The 19156-nt window shown below is 39.4% G+C and overlaps 1 protein-coding gene across 8 annotated transcripts in view; it reads right to left on the reverse strand.

The window, feature by feature from the left end:
• Window positions 1–19156, reverse strand: part of NRCAM (neuronal cell adhesion molecule) — a 316273-nt gene that overhangs the window by 35664 nt on the left and 261453 nt on the right. For all 8 annotated transcript variants that reach the window (XM_010841482.1, XM_010841481.1, XM_010841486.1 and 5 more), the window contains 10 exons: window positions 18792–18903; window positions 16827–16993; window positions 16247–16394; window positions 13395–13519; window positions 11296–11397; window positions 4970–5167; window positions 4802–4872; window positions 3464–3689; window positions 2969–3084; window positions 1164–1368 (listed from right to left, as the gene is read on the reverse strand). In XM_010841482.1, coding sequence (XP_010839784.1) covers window positions 1164–1368; window positions 2969–3084; window positions 3464–3689; window positions 4802–4872; window positions 4970–5167; window positions 11296–11397; window positions 13395–13519; window positions 16247–16394; window positions 16827–16993; window positions 18792–18903 — 1470 coding nt within the window. The remainder of the gene's footprint in view (window positions 1–1163; window positions 1369–2968; window positions 3085–3463; window positions 3690–4801; window positions 4873–4969; window positions 5168–11295; window positions 11398–13394; window positions 13520–16246; window positions 16395–16826; window positions 16994–18791; window positions 18904–19156) is intronic.

Here is a 19156-nt window from a genome sequence, read left to right on the forward strand (position 1 = left end):
GTATTGCAACTATACTTCACCAGGCTCCCAGGTGACTGTGCCCAGACTCCTCCAGCCCCAACTCCTGCATCAGTGTGTTTGGTTCTCCGCAACCCCCCCACTCCCTGCCCCCGCTGCCATGGCCTGCACTTGGAGAGACTTCTTCCCAACATGTTCTGTCAAGATCTCCAACCTTCGGGGACTTCCCTGGTGGTCCAGTGGTTAAGACTCCATGCTTCCAATGCAGGGAGCACAGCTTCACCTCTGCTCGGGGAATTAAGATCCCACGTGCTGTGTTAGTATGAACTCTGAAGCTACGCTGAGAAAAAAGTAAACTACAACCTAGAGGATTCTTTCCTTTCTAGATGTTTTTCTCAGGCAATCACCTTTTGTTCTCATGCTTTTTGGCTAAGGTAATTGAGGTTTAAAGAAGTTACATAACTTGCTTTAGGTCAGAAAGTTAATGATCCAGGTCAGCATCAAATTAGCAAGGTTCTACAAGGCATTGTAATAAGATGGGAGCATTGTACATCTCACTGTAATGAGATACTTCCATATCTTAGCAATTGTAAATAATGCTGCTGTGAATATTGGGTGCATGTATCTTTTTAATTAGTATTTTTTTTCAAACATAAACCCAGACATGGATAAAAGGAGTTTACAGACAAACCCTGTCCTGACTTCTGGTTGTAGGGCTCATGGTGTTGGCAGCTGCCCAGCAGCCTCTCAGACTCACCTGAGTGTCCCAACTCCCATCTCATTACAATGCCTTGTAGAACCTTGCGTAAGTGTCCATCAACGGATAAGTGGATAAAGAAGCTGTGGTACCTATATACAATGGAATACTAGTTAGCCATAAAAAGAATGGAATTTTGCCATTTGCAGCAACATGGATGGACTTGCAGGGTACTATGCTAAGACAGAGAAAGATTTTTGGCAGTATGACTAAGTGTGGAGAAAAATGTTGAGAGAAAGGTGGTTTTGGGGAAGCCTGTGAAGCCTTATCCACAGCCTCAGGCCATAGATGAGCTGACACTTTGCCAGCTCTGTGTGTGCTATGTTCATCTATGGGACAAATCACATTTGGCTTCCAGAATATACCTTACTTTGGGGCCCTTCTGTTATCCAAAGCCTCTCGAGATATGCCATATTCTCCTAGGAGCTCAGAAATACATCCACCCTACCTCCTTCCGGAGTATTGAAGACCTTGTCAGGGCTGGCTGGGCCCTCCCCTTTCCCATTGACCACACGGACATTCAGTGTGTAGTGGCTAAAGGGCTCCAGCCCAGGCAACATGCCGTGAGTCTTGCTGCCCTGGAAAGTAAGGATCTTCTTTTCAATATGGCGTCTGTTTCTTGTCAGTGAACTCTGCGCCTTCCAGTAGTAAATCTGAAACAGCAAGAAGAAAAGTCAGGGATGGACAAGGGAATCAACGGAATCTTCATGATCACAAAATTAAAGCTTTGTGTTTTCCCCCAGAAAGTTCCCTGGGTAAATTTTAGACTAGAGGAACAATGGACAGATATTGATTTGGAGGCAAGCGAGTAGGACCCCACAGGTAGTGAGAGAAATTAAGAATATTTGATGAAGCTGGACTCTACTATTTTGTTAGAGGAGTCTAAGTGAAACTAAAGAAATGAAACAGCATGAGACCCATAGAGAAGGATTTAAGTGTCCTTTACTTACATAAAATAGTCTAAAAGTAAAAATCATTGTTGTTGTTTAGTTGCTAAGTTGTGTCTGACTCTTACAACCCCATGAAAAAAATTAAAGATTACTGTCCAATATTTACAAACTTTTCCAGACTTAATACAACTTCAAGTACAATATATCATTTAGTTTAATCCTAAACCCACAGAAAAGGTGTCACAACTTTTATTATGACTATTCCTATAGTACAGATGAGCCCCTGGGCTATCAAGAGGCAAGAAGACCCTCTAAAAGTCTAGGGCTTTCTCACTAAACCAAACTGCATTGCTTAATTAAAAGCACTTATTTTTTGGCATTAAATTGCAGACACAGATTTTGAAGAGATAAAGTATCGATTAACTTTGGATAAAAATGCAGAATTGCTATTTATTAAGTCCTCTTAAATTCTCTTAGGAGTTTAAAAGCACTTTCAAAAGAAATCAATGTATCTACAGAATCTGGCCAAATTGAACATGATGCAGTGCAAAAACTGGCCTCTAGATGTCAGGGTTTAACAAATCAAAGCAGTGACTTCTTGGTCGCTAGGAAAGTTCTTTGACCATCTGTCAATCAAAAATATGAATCCATCTTTCTACCCTTCCCTAGAACAAAGAAAATTGATGTTTATAAGAATGACCTAGTTGGGACTACATGATCTTGCTGCTGCTTAGTCACTTCAGTCGTGTCCGACTCTGTGCGACCCCATAGACGGCAGCCCACCAGGCTCCCCCGTCCCTGGGATTCTCCAGGCAAGAACACTGGAGTGGGTTGCCATTGCCTTCTCCAATGCAGGAAAGTGAAAAGTGAAAGTGAAGATGCTCAGTCGTATCGGACTCTTAGCGACCCCGTGGACTGCAGCCTACCAGGGTCCTCTGTCCATGGGATTTTCCAGGCAAGAGTACTGGAGTGGGGTGCCATTCTACAATCTAAATTATTAACAACAAAAGTCTACATTGTTCTCAGGATAATTTTGTTTGTTCGACACATGTCACTATTGCTTTAAAGCTAGGTGCATTTCATTACACTGTAGCTTTCTGAACAATAGTTTTTCCCATTTAATGCATTCGTTAACTGTTGAGTTGGCAGACTGTTAGATTACATGTGGGATAAGTGGAGAAAGTACTTTTCTCTCACTTTGTGAACAGTGAGATTTTGATCTGACTCTAGCTGGGATGCTGCAGAGGTGGCTTGCCAGATGAACTCTCAAGGCTTCCTCCAGCCAAGAAAAGTGAATCTGGCATGCCTTTCACTTAGATGGGCAGGTTCTAAGAAAAGAACAAGAAAAGTGTCTTTCACTTGCCCGATAGCCCTGCAGGTGTCCTCGGATACTTTTCAGAGGTACAGGGTCCCAGTGCACCTCAGCTAAGGTGCTGTTTACCACGTTGACACGCACATTCCCTGGAGCCACCATTGGGACTGGGGAAGATGAGAAAGGGGGGTAAGAAGTATCAATGTCATTTTGAATTTCATGCAAAAATGTCACTGTCTCATAATTTTGACTTGACACATGCCCCAACCCTATTCTATGAATTATCAAGGAGGAGAGTAATTTTTCATTTTTGGTATCTGTTCATTTGACTTTGTGATAATAACACGTCTTTTTAAACAGTAATAACTTTTAACATTCTGAACCGATTTTCTACATAAGCAGGCTGTTTAAATGCAGAAATGTTGAGCAAAATAACTGCTGCCTCTCTCCTTCCCAATCTAAGTACCTCTGGGCATGGCCTTGACTTGCACCTTAGTAATCTGTTTGCTGGGGGACAATATACACAAAATAGCATCAGACACTTACGGTCTTCTCCAGAATGTCCCATGACTGCAGCTGGCTCTGGGGCAAACCCTGCATCGTTCAGGGCCTGAACTTTGATCAGGTATGGAACAAAGGTTGGGGTGCCCGAGACAATGTATTTGGATACATTTGCCACAACCACAGACGTCCATTCATCATCGCCATCCTTCTGGCGCCAGCTAACTTTGTACTGAAGGCCTGGCCCATTAGATTCAAAACCATTCAAGGGCTACAAGAAAAGCCAGATAATCAGAGCTTATAAAACAGATTGCACCATCTCATACTGGAATGGCAAGTTTGATTCCCAGACTTAAGGACAGTGAGCACTGAGACAGTAAAATATAAGCTATGAACAGTTTTCTCCAGGAAACTTTCTGTCTTTTTTTCACATGTGATGAGATTCATAGCTTGTTTGGCATCAACACTTCAAAGGTAGTTAATTTCTATCTTGAAGTAGTAAAAACCACCCAAGCCTTTCAAATTCTGGCTTCACAGTTATGGGTGGGTGACATAAAACTTTTCAGTTACATAATTTCCTTTATGTATTTCTGCTTGTGTGACAGTACATCAGTCTCTATTTTACTTGGAGACTGAAACTTGTCAACTACTTCTTTATTAAAAAAAAATGATACTGGCATATTCTGTCTTGTTTCTCCATGCATGTATATAAATATACACAAAGGTGTAAGCATCTAAGTATGACCCTGTATGGGTCTATCTAAAGTAAGTTTTAAAAAACCACAAGTAAATATATATTAATTTTTCAAGTCCAGAAAATACACACAGGCCAAAAAGAAAACAGTAGAAGTTGACTACTGGTACGTGTCTTCTAGATGGTTCTTTATGAGGATGATAATTCGAGTCAGCATTTATTGAGCATGTATATGTGTTAGGCACCGTCCTACGTGCTTGCTATGCATTAACTCCTTTAATCTTATGAGGTGGGTTCATTGCTATTCCCATCACACAGATACATGATGGAGATGTTAAGTGTTACACAGTTAGTAAGTGGCAAAGCTGGGATTTGCATCCATTCATTCTGGCTCCAAGGATCAAGCTTTTAACTACTACACTATAAATAAATAAAGAGTCCCCCAAATGGATGAAACAGGATTTTTAATATGGATATTATTTAAAAACAACTTTCTGGGATAGGGGAGGGGAAGGAGGATCATGAGGCAGGGGATATATGTGTTAATATGGCTGATTCGAGTTGTTATATGACAGAAACCAACACAATATTGTAAAGAAATTTTCCTCCAATTAAAAAAAATTAAAAAACGACTTTTCTTTCCACTGTAAATATACCAAGGAAAATTGAAGATTTCAGACATAGCTCACCTTCCATGTAATCACCAAATTATCTGGCTCTGATCCCAGCCCTTCCACAGCTGTGGGATTTTTATCAGGTTCTAGAAGTCAAGCAGCCATACACGCGTAAGCTTTGATCTTTTGCAAACAGTGGAAAACTTTTCTATTTTATTTCATATCACAGAGGTCCTGCTTTACCTGCAGCTTTAGTCAAATACTGCTCAGATGCCTCGCTGGGCAGACTCCTCCCCAGGTTGTTTTCCGCCATCACTCGGAAGGAATAGTTGACATAGGGCGACAGCTTCAGCTGGGCTGTGGTCTGTGTTCCAGGAACTTCAGTTTGGTGGTGCCACAGCCCTGGCTCATGCATTGCATCTTCATACTCAATGATGAATTCTGGCCATACCACATACATGCAACAAACCCAAGACATGAATTCATTCACCCAATGGTAGCTTACTAGGATAATGAACCAGATAATCTAACAAGAGCAGCCAAACATGAGTTATCTCACTTTCAAGAAAAAATCATTGGGATATTTTGACTTCAGAGTCCTATTATTGTCCTCAACACTCAAGCAGATCCAATAATGTTTGGTATTCTTTCTTTAGCTTGTTGAGTTAAAATTATTTAGAAGTGACCCACATATTTCTAGGAAAGTTTAAACAATGAAAAAATGACTGATTTTTGTTTTCCACAACAGGAGAAGTTAAATTAAATACAAGAAGATACCATTTCCCACTACATAGACTGGCAACAATCAAGCATTTAACATACTTTGTGGACTTGGACATAGGGAAATGAGCATTCTTATACTTTGCGGGAAGCATGAATTGGTACAACTTCAATGGAGCACAATTTAGAAGATCTAACAATATTTAACTCAGATACCCTTTGATTGAGAAACTGTGCTTCCAGCAATTTATTTTGAATAAATGTGCTTATGCATATGTTCAAAAATACATGAAAAGGAATCCACATGGCAGCATTGTTTGCAAGTGAAACAACCTAATTGCAAACAAACTAAATGTTCATCAGTAGAACACTGATTAAATAAATTATGATGCATCCCCACAATGGAATATTCTGCAGCTGTAAAAAATGAATAGGGCTGCGCCACATGTACTGAAACAGAATGATTTCTAAAATATATTGTTAAGTGACACCAAGAAGGGTTCAGAACATGATCCAGTGTGTGCTGGATACTACAGCTGTGTAAACGTAAAAAGATTTACTACGACGTACACACACACACATGTGCTTGAATGTACATGTGTTACTTCTCAGAGGACAGAAACTGCAATACTGGTGTCATTGCAGGAACTGAGAATCAGGGGTGGGAGGAAGACTTACTTTTTAATGGATACCTTCTCTCTTGTCTCTATTAAAATTTTGTGGTATGTGTATTTTATCCTTGTAAAAACAGGTATTTATTTGAAAAGATGAATGCACCACAATGCAGGACTATTTACAATAGCCAAAATATAGAAGCAGTCTAGATGTCCATTGACAGATGAATGCATAAAGAAGATACAGCATATAAATACAACGGAATATTAATCAGCCATAAAAAGAATGACGTAATGCCACATGTGGCAACATGGGTGGATCTAGACATTACGATATTAAGTGAAGTAACCCAGGCAGAGAAAGACAAATATCATACAATATTGCTTATATGTTTAATTAAAAAGAAAATGATGCAAATGAGCTTATATACAAAGCAGAAATAGACCCATAGACATAGAAAACAAACTTACGGTTATCAAAGGGGAAATGTAGGGGGAGGGATAAACGAGGAGTTTGGGACTGACATAAACACAGTACTCTGTATAAAAGAGATAACCTACAAAGACATATGGTACAGCACAGGAAACTATACTCAATATTTTCCAATAACCTAGAATGTGAAAAAACAGGTATAAGTGAATCATTCTGCTGTACACGTGAAACTAACATTGCAAATAAAGTATACTTCAATTAAAAAATAAATGGAAAAAAGGTTATTTAGATATTAATTATCTACTACTTGCCATGTACCATGACACAAATTATAGATACAAAAATGAACTAGAAATATGTGTTGCACTGCACATCACTTAGTGATGCGCTAAGCTCATCACTTAGAGTTCTCCTTCTAATCTGCATTAACTTGCTAGTGATCTCCAGCTTCATAAACTGATGACCTTCACATTTATATCTTTAGCCCCTATCTCTTCCCTGAACTGCAGTCTTGGATACTTAATCACCTACTCAAGAATTCCACTTGTTTGTTGAGTACGGCATCTCAAATTGGATGTGACCAAGACTGATCCCAATCTTCAGCCCAACTAGTAGTGACAACTCAGGCCAGAATCTTGAAGTCCTTTTTGATTCCTCTCTTTCTCTCAAATGCTCAACAGTTCTGTTAGCTGTATTTTTTAAATATATGCAAAATTTCAGCTTACCATTTCTCAGCTTCTCCATCCCCATGAGCTAATACAAGACATGAAGATTTCTTGTGTGAATTACTGCATAACCTCCTAACTCACAAGTTCCCAAACTTCTCAGTCATAGTAGGTTTATGTTCCAGTACTTTTTTTCATGGCTCCGTTAGGTCAAAAGAAATACCTAACATTTCCAAGTAGTAAGGAGTTAGGTCCATATAAACTAATAAGTGTTTATGTCTTAACTTAAAATGAAACCACATAACTTCTCTAACCTTGTCAACAAATTAGATACCACCTTCCTCCTTTCCTGTTTCACACTGATTTTCACACAGTATTTGCTATTTTATCACAGCGAAGGCTTTGCAGAGATATGACATTGTTACAATGTGACATAGCACTATTAATACTGAAGCTGTGAACTACCTCCAGCTAGCATTTCATGGGGTGTCTGACAGATGTCACTGTATTTAAAAAAAACCCAAAATTTAAAAATCACAAACTTAACATCTGGAGGCACGCCTGTGAGTTTGCTGAGGTTCTGCATGGTATTTCAGTGCATGATTTGAGAACCACGGTCCTGCCTGGTCTCGCCACCCTGCTACTCTCTTGTTTCTTATAGACTGTTTTCAGTAGAATAGCCAGTGTGATCCACTGTTGTTTAGTCACAAAGTCACGTCTGACTCTTTTGCAACCCCATGGTCTGTAGCCTGCCAGGCTCCTCTGTCCATGGGATTTCCCAGGCAAGAACACTGGAGTGGATTGCCATTTCCTTCTCCAGGGGATCTTCCCCATCCAGGGCTTGATCCTGTTTCTCCTGCATTGCAGGGGATTCTTTGCTGCTGAGCCACTGGGGAATCCCAGCGTCATCCATTCCTCTATTTAAGTCCCTCCAATTCCTTCCGAACCTCTACAATGGAATGCAGGGTCCTACACATGCATATCCCACTCCCCCACCAACTCTCTGCCTCTTTGACCTTTTCTCCTACTTCACTTCCTCTTGTTCATTTCACTCCAGCTACAGTGGCTTCTGAGCAGACACGCTCCTATCTCAGGGTCTTTGCTCTTTCTCTTGCTCTCCTTGGGAAATTCTTTCTCCAGGTAACTACATAGCGTGTTCAGTACCTCCTTCTTCAGGTCTTAATTGACATACACAAACATTACCTTCTTTTTTTTTAAATTGATTATTTTGTAATTGAAGCATAGTTGATTTACAATATTGTGCTAGTTTCAGGTATATAGCAAAGTGATTTGGTAATACATATATAGAAGAATCTAACTATAATCATTTCCCATTACAGTTTATTACAATATATTGAATACAGTTCCCTGTGCTAAACAGTAAATCCTTGTTCATCTATTTCATATATAGTAGTGTAAACCTGTTAATCCAAAATTCCTAATTTATTCCTTCTGCCTTTCCCTTTGCTAACCATACATTTGTTTTCTATGTCTATGAGTCTGCTTCTGTTTTGTAGGTATGTTCATTTGCACCATTTTTTAGAACCATACATAAGTGATATCATGTAAGATTTGTCTTCTCTGTCTTACTTCACTTAGTATGCTAATTTCTAGGCCCATCCATGTTGCTGCAAATGGCATTACTTCATTTTTGATGGCTGAGTAGTAGTCCATTTTCTTCACTCATTCACGTGTTGATGGACACTTAAGTTACTTGTATGTCTTGGCAGATGATTGTAAACAATGCTGCAATGAATACTGGGGTACATGTGTCTTTTTGAATTAGGGCTTTCATCTTTTCTGGATATGTGCACAGGGATGGGATTGCTGGATCACATGGTAACTCTATTTTCAGTTTTTTTTTAAGGAAACTCCATACTATTTTCCAGAGAAATGCTACCTTATTAATGTAGCTTTTCCTAACAACCTTGTTTGTAATTATATCCCTTACCCCTGTATTCTTTAATCTCCTTCTCCTGCTTTGTTCTTTGTGTGGCCTAAACATGGACACACACACACACACAGCCGTGTGTGTATATATGCTTATATTTGACTCCTCTAGAAAGCAGATGCAGAGACAGAACTAAATGTGTACAGTGTCAATTTTTACATGTATATAGAGGGTTAGGGTTAGTGTTGGGGTTAGGGTGAGGTAAGTAAAGTGACTTTTCAAACCCGCAACTGGTAACAGAGCTCAGTGCAGACATCTGAGGGGTCTTTCTTTCCATTAGCCCTTGCTATAAAGTGACACATTCACCAGTGTTAACTCCTCACCGTGATGACATCAGCCTAGAGAATAAAATCAGGTGAGGGACCATGCCATAAGGATACTGGAAGAGCTTAGTAAAATTAGACTATGGATAAGCTTAGAAGTTTTAAAATCAAACAGATACTTAAGAGAGTAGACACAAGTCTGTAATGTTTATGCTGCATGAAGACTAAATTGCTTTACAGTGACTAAGATAATTCTGAAACGATGTGCATGTTGATTTATTATACCTGCTGTAAAGCAGAATAGTTCCAATTAAATTAAGCAAAAACCTCTCCTCTATCTTCTGTTCTTTAGTGATGTTCCTTTCTCAATGGATTTTCAGTCCTTGATCAGAACATTCATTTCATTCATGCCAAGTCTTCCTGTTCATCCAGTATATTAACCAGACTTAGCTGGTGAGGATGCTTAGAGACTTTTTTTTACCCAGGTTAAAATGACCCCATCAGATTTCAAGGCATTTCTACTCTTCATTCATTCATTCAACAAATATCTATTAAGTACCTATTATATATCAGGCATTCTTCTGAAACAAGTTAGTCAAAAATCTCTGCCCATATGGAGTGTATATTTTAGTTAAGGACACAAATAAGATAAAAAAATATTACTGTATTACTGTGTACAGTGTCTATACATATATATATGTATATATGAACATATATGTACACATGCATATGTACACATACATATACACGCACTACTCAGATCTCTTTTTGGGAGAGAACCCACTACCAGGAATGTCAACAGCAGGCTCTATCTGCTGCCCCTTTCCCAAGGATCAGCTGTGGTGTTCCCGTGAGGCCACTCTCCACCTGAGCTAGTCCAGTGACTGAGCACAGCGAGGGCCCTAGACTCAGCCCCACCCTCTGCAGAACGTCCCCCTGGGGTCCTTGCTGACCTGGCTGAGACGATCTGTACTGGAGTCTGAGAGTTCTCCCACACACCCCTCCTTCCTCTCTCCTTTCACAGACATCAGACCTGTATTACAATCTGAAGATCTTTCCTGCCTACTGCTGCTTTCTCTCCCTTTTATCTTCCATGGGCTCTTTCCCAAATAATCTCTTTAGGCTGATGTCATCAAAGTGAGGAGTTAACACTGGTGAATGTATCACTTTATAGCAAGGGCTAATGGAAAGAAGGAAACAGCAACCCACTCCAGAATTCTTGCCTGGAAAATCCCATGAACAGAGGAGCCTGTTGGGTTACAGTCCATGGGGTTGCAAAGAGTCTGACATGACTGAGCATGCACACACCCAAGCCTAATCACCTCCCCAAAATTCCTGTCTCCTAATACTAATACCCAGAGAAGGCAATGGCACCCCACTCCAGTACTCTTGCCTGGAAAATCCCATGGACGGAGGGGCCTGGTGGGCTGCAGTCCATGGGGTCGCTAGGAGTCAGACACGACTGAGCGACTTCACTTTAATGGAAAGAAAGACATCTCAGATGTCTACACTGAGTTCTGTTACCAGTTGAGGGTTTGAAAAGCCACTTTACTTACCTCAATATTCTAAGATTTAGACTGGTCTTTCTGTTATTTTCTCCCATATTAATGGGCAAAATATCTTGCAATATATCTTCCTACTTTGGTAGAAACTGAGGGTGATTCTTATGGATCTTTAACACAAAAGCACAGTCTATTCACTTAATTACCATCTTTATCCATCAGTGTCCCAAACCAGAAACTGTAACCAAGAATGACTCCAGCTCTGAGGAGAGGTGAGCCATAAATAAATGTTTTGGTTCTGTGAGAAATGAAGCAGAGGATGCCAGGAAATATCCCTGTGGGAAATTTCAATTGCATGTGACAGAATGCTTTGAAAATAATCATAAAGTTGACCAGTGAAAAAGCAAATGACATCACATACTTGTAATAGGACTATTGTTGTCATCGCCTGGGGTCCATGACAGCTGAACACTCCTGTCCAGTTGATCTGTCAATTCTAAATCAAAGGGAGGATTTGGGACATCTGTAGATCAAACACATACATCATAGTTAACCATCCGACCTTGAGGGTCTCCGTTACTTGTGCTACTATTCACAGAGTGGACTCTTAAAGACACAGAGCACGTAATGGCCAATGAGCATGCAACCGAAAGGAAATGAAAACAGCTGAGGCTGCTGGGAACGCACACACCATCCAGGAGAACCCCTCGTTGAGCTCTGCTTGTATCTTTTTCAAATGAAACAAGTCCCTTGTCACCAAAGCCAGTGGAATGGACAAGTATGGTTCTCCAGCACTCTCAGTGTGTCTTTTCATAAACATAGACGAGCACAAACAGAAACAGTAATATGGAAGCTGAATTTCTAACAAACGGGAAACAGAGAATGGCAAACGCTGAAAAACAAAATACAGGTAAATGCATGTACTGTTAAAAGAAGCTGCAAATATTCTTTCTGAAACATGCTAAACTACAGATTTGGGGGCACTTGAAGAATATTCATATTTTTAAGGGAATTATAAAATTGATGCTATGCAGCTAGCCCTCAGCATGCATACTTTATGTGGATGCTCAGTACTCGTCAGGCATATGGGGAGGTGTGTTTATTCTCAGAGGACACCGGGGTATAGACACCTGTTGGGATGAAGGTGTCCCAGAAGCATGTCTGCCTCTTCTAATGGTGCACTTGAAATCCAGAGAGTTAATGTTCCCCTTGGGTCTTTTCCTGACCTTGCTCTTGGCAGTACCTCTGGCTCTTGGACAAACCAGAAGCCATGTAAAAATGTAAGCACCTCTTTGATACTAGTAAAGAAGCAGTAAATGTCTATAAAGGACAGCTATTCTATAGTATAATCCATGGTATCTGTAAAATCCAGCTGAGTTTTTGCCACAAAATTAATTTTTGTATTTAACACTGAAAAAAGATGAGGGTTCTTCAGTCAAAAAGATTTCTGGAAAAAAATTCTGATTTATTTTTCCAACTCAGAAAAATCAACATGATATGGAAGTGTCCTCTTTTTTGTCTATCTTTAGTGATTTATCTCCTGTGAACACAGTGAATTGGTGGTTTTCTCCGACACAAAGGTCAAATGTTGTTCTAGACATCTATTGTTTTCCTATGTAAATTTCTTGAAAAGGGAACCCCCAAACAACATTTAGCTTTCCAAAACAACTTTTAATAGATTGAAAATCTAATTTTTGGAATGATATATGAAATTGCTTTTCCTGTCTGTAAAAGGTGGACAATAGCTTTTGAAAAGCACTATGCTACTTTACAAAGAAATAATATCAAAGAGGGACTTTCATTAAATTCAACGACTTTGTAATAACACATGAAATACTTGAAATTGAGTGGCAATATATGCAGTGAGAAGTTCCAGGGTTACAATGGAAAAATGATTCACAGCAGTAAATGGACAACACAGCTGAACATCTGACAGAGCCCCTTTCCTTAAAGAAATACAAGGACGTGATGGAGATAAGAAAGTAAAGAAATTTTTCTGCATGTGTGAAATTGTTCAAAAGAAAACAGAGAAAAAGGACTCATATTAGTTTACCGTAAATGGGAGCTGGAGTTGGAGTAGGAGCTAGAAAGGACAGTAATATAAATGATTTTAATCAAAATTAGTAATGGAAAGATATACGATAGCACAAAAAGACAGAGACTGAACATGATTAAGATTATAAAACTGAGCCTTATGTTTAGCTGCAAGGCATGGCATTGATAAACATACAGGAACAATTTGGGGGTAAAACCTCTTCAGTTTTAAATAAAAGTAGATTAACTGCTCTATCTTATAAAAATATCACTAATATGCATAACCACCATTTTAATTCCAGTGCTGCTACAGGGTATATTTATGCTGGAATTATTTCCTCAAAGGACTCTTTCAAAAAAGATCTGGGTATTTCACTCACCTATAAAACGGTAAAACTGTAACAAGAAAATAGTTACAATTGACAATTTTTCCTTTCAATCCTAAAACAGGGCAGCCAGTTGTGCTATACGTGTTTTAGTTCTTACCGACAACACTAAGCACAGCGCTGGCCGAAACGTTGTCCAGAGTTGTGTTGGCCACACATGTGTAGGTCCCACCATCATCATCGTTGACATCAGCGACCACCAAACGGTCCTTGTCAACGGTGAACCTGCAATATCACACGTTCAGAGCGGCTGAAATGGACACCCAGCCACACCCCATAACCATTTTACTGGCACGAAAACAACAGTGAATTTGATAGAAGGGAAAGACGATAAAGACTAGCAGCACACCAGAGCGAAAATCCTGTACAATACATGTCACTTTGATAATGATTATAGTTGGAAAATATTTTGAATGAATGAGAAGCTTGTTTTGAAATGATGACAAGTCCTCTGGTCCAGTGGGTTTTAACCATGCCTCTGGAGTTTTAGGCACTTCCTCAAGACCAGGGGCTGAGGTGGGGGCAGTTCCAGTTATCCTGACTAAAGGGCTTTCCAATGGCTTCTGTGACTACCACTCATCCAGCTCAATTTTTAACAAAGTGCATATTTTTTAAAAAGTTATAATTATTGTTGTTTATTTTTCATTGGAGTATATATACTTGATGTTTCATGTATACAGCAAAGTGATTCAGTTTTATTTTTTAAATATATATATTTAAAATATATATATAGTCTTAAATATATTTAGTCTTACTAAATATATTTACTTAAATATATATAGTCTTCTCTGGTAGCTCAGACGGGAAAGTGTCTGCCTACAATGTGGGAGACCCGGCTTCAATCCCTAGGTTGGGAAGATCTCCTGGAGAAGGGAATGGCAACCCACTCCAGTATTCTTGCCCTCCCTTCAAAAAAAAGGGGCTCAAAGAAATATTTTTGGGACTTCCCTGGTGGCTCAGACGGTAAAGCATCTACCTGCAATGCGAGAGACCTGGGTTCAATCCCTGGGTCGGGAAGATCCCCTGGAGAAGGAAATGGCAACCCACTCCAGTACTCTTTCCTGGAAAATTCCATGGACAGAGGAGCCTTGTAGGCTACAGTCCATGGGGTCGCAAAGAGTTGGACATGACTGAGCGACTTCATTCACTCACTCATATATATATAAATGAATAAGAATGTAAATAATCAGAGTATACATGTACATCCATATACATATATACATATACATATTCTCTTTTTCAGATTCTTTTCTGTTATAGGTTATTCTAAGATGCTGAATATAATTCCCTGTACTACACAGTAGGTTCTTGCTGTTCATCTATTTTACATATAGTAGTGTGCATCTGTTAATCTCAAATTCCCAATTTACTCCACTCCCATCCCTTTCACCTTTGGTAACTGTAAGTTTGTTTTCTAAAAGTCTGTGATTCTATTTCTGTTTTATAAATAAGTTCATTTGTATCATTTTTCTAGATTCCATATATAAGTGATATCATATGGTATTTTTCTTTGACTTACTTCACTTAGTATGATAATGTCTAGATCCATCCATGTTGCTGCAAATGGCATTATTTCATTCTTTTTTATGGCTAAAGAATTCATCATTTACTGCAGAAACTTTGTATCGTTTTTCTATATGCATAATTTACAATAGGAGAAATGATTTGCAATAGAAGAAAATAAATGCAAACAATACCAATCAGGTTTATCACTAGAAACAGGAAGATTTAGATCACCAGTCACTAAGAAGAGCTTTCTAGAAGTTTCTTGTAAGTTTCTTGTAAGCATGACAGTTTACCCAGTAGGTCAAAAATCTATGCAAATAGGATTCATGCATGGTTTTAATGAAGCCACATAAATCATTAACTGTATTCACAGGGGATTTCCAAGCTAAACCTTTAGCTAACTTAGTCCAATGGTCATTTCTTCATACTTCCTTCTCATCTTTATCAATTCAGATCCCAGAGATAAAACTGACCAGCTGAAGCACAGAACTAGATGGAAACCCTGGGCACAGAAAAGGCCACATAGTTCTTCTAAGGAACATTTACAGGAAGAGGGCACCATTAAGGCACAGTTGAAAAAAAGCCACAGAAACCATTTCTACCAGCAGATAGCATTCCTTCCCACTGGGGTGACTGTAGCCCCCCTGTATCTGCTCAAATTCTCCCGTTCAACTGTGTACCCCATCAAACCCACCTGAAAACGGGCATGACCTTTCCTCCATTCCAAGCTAGAGGAATGCAGCATGCTCAGGCTTTTTCAAATTCTTTACTTGTTTTATTTTTCTCCTCCTCCTTCTATTGGCTTTAGGTAAAATGAAAAGAAAACTCCCCTTCCAAATAAAAACTAGAGTCCTGTAAAATACTGATGAGGATTCAGGCACACTCTGATGATTAAAGAGATCACATTTCTGCTTATTTGTAAAAGGGAATGAAAACATCTGTTGAGACTGCACTGTACATGGCAGAAAACAATGGACGTTGTCCAAGATCTGAAAGGAATTTTTGCATCCTGAATTACATAGTACACCAACATACAAAAATAGACAACATTCTCAGGGTCTTATTTCCATAACTTGATACCTTTCTAGGTCTGAACAATTTACAGCAAGGAAAGGAAAATGTATATCTACTTTGAAGAGAGACCAGAAACTTTAAAAGCGTAATCATTAAGTCACTATACAGGGACTTCCCTGGCAGTCCACTGGTTAAGACTTTGCCTTTCATGGCTGGGGGGTGAGGGTTCAATCCCTGCTCGGGGAGCTAAGATCCCACATGCCTCAAGCAAAAAACATGGAATAGAAATGATATTGTAACAAATTCAATAAAGGCTTTAAAAATGGTCCATGTCAACAAATCTTCCAAAAAAGTCACTATACAGTAAACTTCTAGTTCAAGAGTAGCTTAAAGAGAGAAGGATGAGAAAGGAAAGGCATTGTCTTCAAATACCTTCCATCATTGGGCAGCTCCCCGTGGTCTTTGAGCCACATGACAGTGGGGATTAAGGTGTGATCGTGTTTCACTTTGCATTCAAAGGACACAGTGCTCCCTCTTTGCACAACTGCATATTCAGGCTGTTTAATGATCCTTGTTGGATCTGAAATGGAAAGTTACTGTTATCCATTGCCAAAGCTGGAGAACTTAACAAAATCAAAATACAGAGAACAGACTTGTGGTTGCCAAGGCAGAGGAGGGTGGGGGAGGGATAGATTGGAAGTTTGGGATTAGCAGATGCAAAATATTACATATAGGATGGATAAACAACAAGGTTCTACTGTGTAGCACAGGGAATTATATCCAATATGTTGTGGTAAACCACAATGGAAAAGAATATGAAAAAAAGTATGTATATATACACATATGTACATATATATATATATATATATAACTGAATCACTTTGCTGTACAGCAGAAATTAGCACAACATTATAAATCAACTATACATCAATAAAATAATTTTTTTTTAAAAACCTGGAGAATTTGCTCAAAGACACATAATACATAAAAAATGTTTGCCACCTTGCCTCACCTTTGATTTCCAGGTGAACATCATTCTTTGCCATTCCTAACTTATTCCGTGCGACACATGTATAGGTTCCTGTACTGTCCTTCTGGGCCACAGGAATTTCCAAAGTTCCATTTTCATGTAAAACATAAATATCTTCACGAAGAGCACTCCCTTTAGCGCCCTTAAACCTTCATTATGAAAACCGTCATAATGAGAAAAACACATCATAGTTTGAAGTCAGACATAAAATGCCCTGTTCAAGGTCAACACATCATGATCTGCATTACCAGATGATGCTCACAGACTTCAAGTCTGTGTAAGCATACTGCATGCGTGTCAGTCAGTGGGGTTGGGGTGAGGGGGTCAATGCAAAGAGAGGATGTCAAACTGGAGAACTCAGTGATAAATGGTGCTTAAAGAATGAGGGTGATAATACTAAATACTTAAGTGATAATTTTCATTATGAGAGATTCATAATTTAATAATCACATTATTATTTTATCTCTAATAAATGAAAAAACAGACAAAATGAAGACTGCTCCTTTGACCTTTTCCTCCTACAGTGATGTGTCTGTAACTCCATCTGCAGAGATTTCAACATCAAGGTTACAAGGGTTGTACTTTTGAGAGTATAAATAGAAAAATATTCAGAGAGGAAAAAGAAACAAGCATACATGTAAAGTACATCTACATTCAGCTTCTGGGCTAGCATCAAGAGAAGTGAAGATGGACTCACAGACTTAGAGAATGAACTTATGGTTGCAGGCGGAAGGGATAGTTAGGGAGCTTGGGATGGGCTTCCCTAGGGGCTCAGACCGTGAAGGATCTGCCTGCAATGTGGGAGACCTGGGTTTAATCCCTAGATTTGGAAGATCCCCTGGAGGAGGGAACGGCTACCCACTCCAGGATATTTGCCTGGAGAATCTCATGAACAGAGGAGCCTGACAGGTCCAGGGGTTGCAAAGAGTCGAACAAGACTTGGGATGGACACGTACACACTGCTATATTTAAAATGGATAACCAACAAGAACCTACTGTATAGCACATGGAACTTTGCTCAATGTTATATGGCAGCCTGGATGGGAGAGGGGTCTGGGGGAGAATGGATACATGTATATGTATGGCTGAGTCCCTTTGCTGTCCACCGGAAACTATCACAACATTGTTAATTGACCATACCCCCTGCACAAAATAAAAAGTTCAGAAGAAGAAGTGAGGATGGATGAAAAGAAGTGTAAGACTAAGCATTAACTCTTCTCCTTTGCTAGGAAATTTTCTGCATAAGCATCCATGTTTGTGTTTTAATCCAATACCTGGCTTTAATCTCACAGCAAGAAGTAGAGCCCCACAGTGTCTGCCAGCTGACAGAGGATCCTTAAATGAATGTTCCAATTTTCTTTCACTCATTCTTTCTGACCGGTTGCCTCTCTTGGCCTTGTCTCTTTCAGCTCAGGCTAAAGCAAGCTGGGAGGATGAACAGGACTAGTACCAAGAGGGATACGTGAAATGGAATGGTCTAAAGAGGGAGTGAAAGACACAGGGGGAGCTTGGCTGGACACAAGCCAGCATGCTCAGTGGGAGGGGAACACTGCTAATAGCAAATTCTGTTTTTAAGCTTATGGACCCTGCTCTCACCTCAGATGATACTTTTATGATCAAGGAATGTCCCTCAACCTATCTCTCCAGCCATCATTCATGACATTCCAGGTGACATCGTGGCACTGTAATTTTAATTTTTTTTTCAAAAACATTTATATATCCCTCTAGGGTGGACAAAGCATACTGCCAAGAAGATTATCCATGTGACAGTATTTAGCACGGAGCAAGTCATTAATAAATATTTGTGAATACATTTAATAATTAATAAGATGATGGATTCTTCCCTGCTTTTTCTCCTATCTGTGCTCTGACTAAAACCCTACATACTGAGAAATTTGAAAGCTCTAGCAAATGTAAATATGACAAACAGACAGGACCACTACTTACCACTCGATGGTAGGCAGAGGAGACCCAAAGAAGGCACAGTCCAGTAAGGCAGGTCTGTTTGCGATGACCTGATAGAGTGTGTTTGCAGATGTTAGGATTCGTGGTGGCTCAGCTAAAAATGTCGTGAAAAGGTAAAGTAAATATTAAGATAAAATAAACATTTAGGCCCACTGTGCATTTCTGCATCTTTTTAAGGTCATTAGAGTTCATAGTAAGGCACAGCCAATGTATCTCTCCCCTTACGTTCTCAGGCAGGTATGACCCTGCTGGTCACTCAAGGTGGAAAAACACAAGTTTTCTCCCTCTGTCTCACATTTGCATCTTACTCAGGCATAGTTTGTGACAACTGATTTCTTTATATCTCC

This window comes from Bison bison, unplaced genomic scaffold (assembly GCF_000754665.1).
Source record: "Bison bison bison isolate TAMUID 2011002044 unplaced genomic scaffold, Bison_UMD1.0 scf7180017864162, whole genome shotgun sequence".
In the NCBI taxonomy this organism is placed as follows: Eukaryota; Metazoa; Chordata; class Mammalia; order Artiodactyla; family Bovidae; genus Bison; species Bison bison.